The 3,450-nt window shown below is 57.6% G+C and overlaps 1 protein-coding gene across 1 annotated transcript; it reads left to right on the top strand.

Moving 5' to 3' along the window:
* Nucleotides 1-726: 726 nt before the first annotated feature.
* On the top strand, nt 727-3,095 carry LOC104156948 (zinc finger protein 777-like; the record flags this gene model as incomplete). The annotated part of the gene is made up of 3 exons (XM_009707704.1): nt 727-853; nt 2,628-2,741; nt 2,985-3,095. Coding segments are annotated over 3 exons (352 nt in total), but the record flags the coding sequence as incomplete, so codon positions are not given.
* Between the last annotated feature and the right edge of the window lie 355 nt (nt 3,096-3,450).

Here is a 3,450-nt window from a genome sequence, read left to right as displayed (position 1 = left end):
TTCTGGATCCTGCGGCTGCCCCCGGGGGCGAAGGGAGAGGTCCCCAAGGTAACGGTTCTCTGCTCCGCCTTTGAAACGGTTTTGTTCCACACTCCACGCGCAGTACTCGGCGCTCGCAACCCCGTTTCAGGACGGCTGCGGTGCTGAGAGGGACACAGCTTCCCTGCCGCAGTGTCTTTCCTTTAGCGCTCGGCGAGAAGCACCAGCGTAGATCCCTTTGTGTTAATTACGCGCCACTCGTTATATAGGCGTCATCCTCGCCGAAACACATCGGCCACTCTGTGTGGGGTCGCAAACTCCTTAGCGTGGCTGGAGCCACGTTTGAGTCACGCAGAATTGCTTGGCTCAGCTCTGTGTGCCTGGTGGGTTTGGTAACGTCCCCGATGCCTGTTCGGAGGTGATTGGCGGCAGAACCGCATCAAAAATGAAGCGGGCAAAGAGTCTGTGTCGGGCGCTGCGCACAGGACATCGCCTGCAGGGCGAGGAGGCTGAGCAGGGGCAAGGTGCAGGCAGGTGACGAGGGAAGACCCCACCGTGTCCCTTGCAGGCAGGGGTGAAGCTGCCTGAGCCAGGCACGGGGGCCGAGCAAGGCGTGTGGGAAGGAGCGGGCGTTGCTGCGTGGGACTGTCCTGTGCGATGCTTGTGGAGTTTGAATGAGAAAACATCCTGGGGTGTTTTCTTCAATAAGAGGCAAAACGTCTGAGCGTACGTTGGTTCTAATTGCAGGTCCCCGTGGCATTCAACGATGCTTCGTTTAACTTCTCCGAGGAGGAGTGGAAGAGCTTGAACGAGTGGCAGAAGGAGCTTTACAGGCATATCATGAAAGGCAACTACGAGGCCGTCATCTCGATGGGTAAAGACGGGCTGGGGTTTGTCCAGAGCTTTCTGATGCACCAGGTTTTCCCGGGCCCTGGTGGATGGACGCACTGCTGTGTCTGGCAGGATCGGGGAGGGTGGCTAGCGTGCTGGTCTGGGAACGCATTTGCCGGCTTTCATCAGCAGCCCTGGCAGTTAGTTCAGTCCTCACCGGTTCAGTTTAACGGTGGACGGACGTCACGAGCATCGCTGCAGTGACCGTGTCTCCCTGACAGTCTCTGTGGCCGGTAGGAGCCGAGCGAGCACCTTGGGTCGTGAGGAGGAGGGGAAGCGAGAGGACCCTCAAGCCAAGTAAAGATGGGGAAGAGGGGAGATTTTTTTGTCATGCAAAGGTCCACAGATCCACTGCGCTGGGTGCATCAGCCCACTCGCCACTTAGGGCAGCAGAGGGGTGCCCTGCCTCTGAGGTTCCTTCCAGCCCTTTCTGTGGGTGATCAGTCCTTCAGCTGCCGAGCCTTTCGTAAGGGAGGAGAGCGAGGTTTGTCAGCTACCTGCCTCGGTGCTCTCTCTGACCCCAGCCTCATCCCAGGGAACACTCCTTGCACAAGCTGTTACGGTATCTGCTGCCGTAGTGCCGGGGTAGAGCTGGGGAGATGCAGTGGACAACGGCAGGCTCTGCCTTCTGCTTTCCCCTCCAGCGGCTCGGGGTGGAACATTCACAACTAAACGAAGGTCCTCTGCTCGCTCCTTCCAGTCCCGGCTGCGGGCATTCCCTCTGGGGGACGCGTTGCCTTCACGAGCACCTACGTGTGTTCTGAGGAATGACCTTGCCTTGGCTGGACGTCCGTGAGTGCAGACGCAGTCCCTGGTAGACAGGCGTCTCCTCCCTGTGCCAAGGCCGCCGGTGTGCAGGCTCCCCCACCACCCTGCCGTCCAACTCTGGCCGATCCAGGCCTTTTGTCTTCTTTTTTTTTTTTTTTCCTCCCTTTCTTCCTTTATTTTTTTTGAACAGGGGTCTTCTACAGTCCTTGTGTGCGAGGGAAAAAGTTGAAGGATAAATACTGTCCCCTCTTCTCCTGTTTAAAAACCAATCCTGTGTCCTGCTCTAGAGGTGCAGGAAGGTGACAGCCCCGCTGAAGGGGATCTGTGGATCTGAGCCTGGAGGTTAGAAAAATGTATCTGTGCTTCAGCTGAAGGTTTCCTTTGAGTAATGAGGCTTAGGGGTTTGGCCCTCATAAGGCAAACGGATCCACCAGAGCAGCGGTGGAAATTAATACCCAGAGGCTCACACTTGTTTGGAAATGAAATTTTCCGCTCTCCGCCCTAGGAGAGATTGTGATTGTCCCCTTTCCCCCACCAAAATCCGCAAGCAGCCTGTGACTCGGACGAGTAGGATGGAGCGGTCCTGGCTGGAGGGAACCGCATGGGGAGGGCATTTCCCCTGCTGCCGCTGGCCGACAGCTCTGGTGCTGTCCCCGAGCTGAAGTCCCCATTGTAATGGATCCGCGGACCTTAGCAGAGAGGAGAAGAAAGGAAGCCTGGAGGTAAGCACAGATGCATTTTCTTATTCTCCTCCTCACGCTGCAGGCTGGGAGGTGCTCCTCACCTGAGCCGAGTGTGCTCCTGCAGTCCGCTCATGTTCCCAGGGCCCAGACAAGGTGAGCGGTGCAGATGTGTGAGAGCATCTTCTTAAGCCTCTCTTTCCGTTACCCGTCATCCCCAGCAGCGAAGGAAGGTTGGTGGGCAAAGGTCTGAGAGTCTCTCTCCCACAGAGGGCAGAGGAAACGTTCTGGTCCTCTTTTTACCTGCAGATGCTGCCATTTCGAAGCCTGACCTCCTGTCACGGATTGAACAAGGAGAGGATCCCAACACAGAGGATCAGGATGACTCTGAGGGAGGAGAAACCCCTACAGACCCCAGCACCGGTGAGCCATAAGGTTCCTAGCACTCAGCGGGGAGGTGGAAAGCAGACACATGGCTGCCACCGCCTGCCTGCGCTCTTCCTCTTGCCTCCGCCGTTGAGTTTTGCCAGCTCTGTCCTTGGGTACAGGGGTGGTTTTGCTTTCCTAGTCGGCTCTTGCCCGATCCGGCCATCTCTTCTGAAATCCTCTGTAAAGCAGCTGGGAGGCGTGAGCATAAACTCCTGTCGTTCTTTCTCTTGTGCACAGAGTTTTCCTTTCCTGGTCCCGATGACAGCTCGTGGAGTAAATACGAAGAGACTCTGGCTGAAAGCCACGAGGGCTCTGAAGAAGAGGAAAGCATGGAGGTCCCTAGTACCTGTGAGTTAGAAGCGCAGAGCTTCGCCGAGCGCTGCGCAGAGCGAGAGATAGAGGCGGGCACAGGCTCTTGGCACTGGCTGGGGATTGCCCAGGGTGGGATCCTGCCTTCGCCGTGGTCTCTGCCAGGCTTGCCTCAAGGGTCAGCGTGGGAGCTGGACGGCAGCCGAGGCAGATGGATAGCACACGTGCAGAAGAAGCTGCGGTACCCGAGCAGCAGGCTGTAAAAGCAGCTGGGGGCTGGCTGGGGGGTGCCGATCACCTGTGCCGTGTCGCGTCACTCGGCAAGGTAGCGTGTTTGGTCAGCCTTGAAGTGGAGATCAGCGGGAGCGTGCGTAGTGCAGGCAAGCTTCGATGG

Source organism: Cariama cristata, unplaced genomic scaffold, assembly GCF_000690535.1.
Source record: "Cariama cristata isolate BGI_N322 unplaced genomic scaffold, ASM69053v1 Scaffold40349, whole genome shotgun sequence".
In the NCBI taxonomy this organism is placed as follows: domain Eukaryota; kingdom Metazoa; phylum Chordata; class Aves; order Cariamiformes; family Cariamidae; genus Cariama; species Cariama cristata.
The sequence above is the reverse complement of the archived record's forward strand: the minus strand, read 5'-3'. Positions and strand labels throughout refer to the sequence as shown.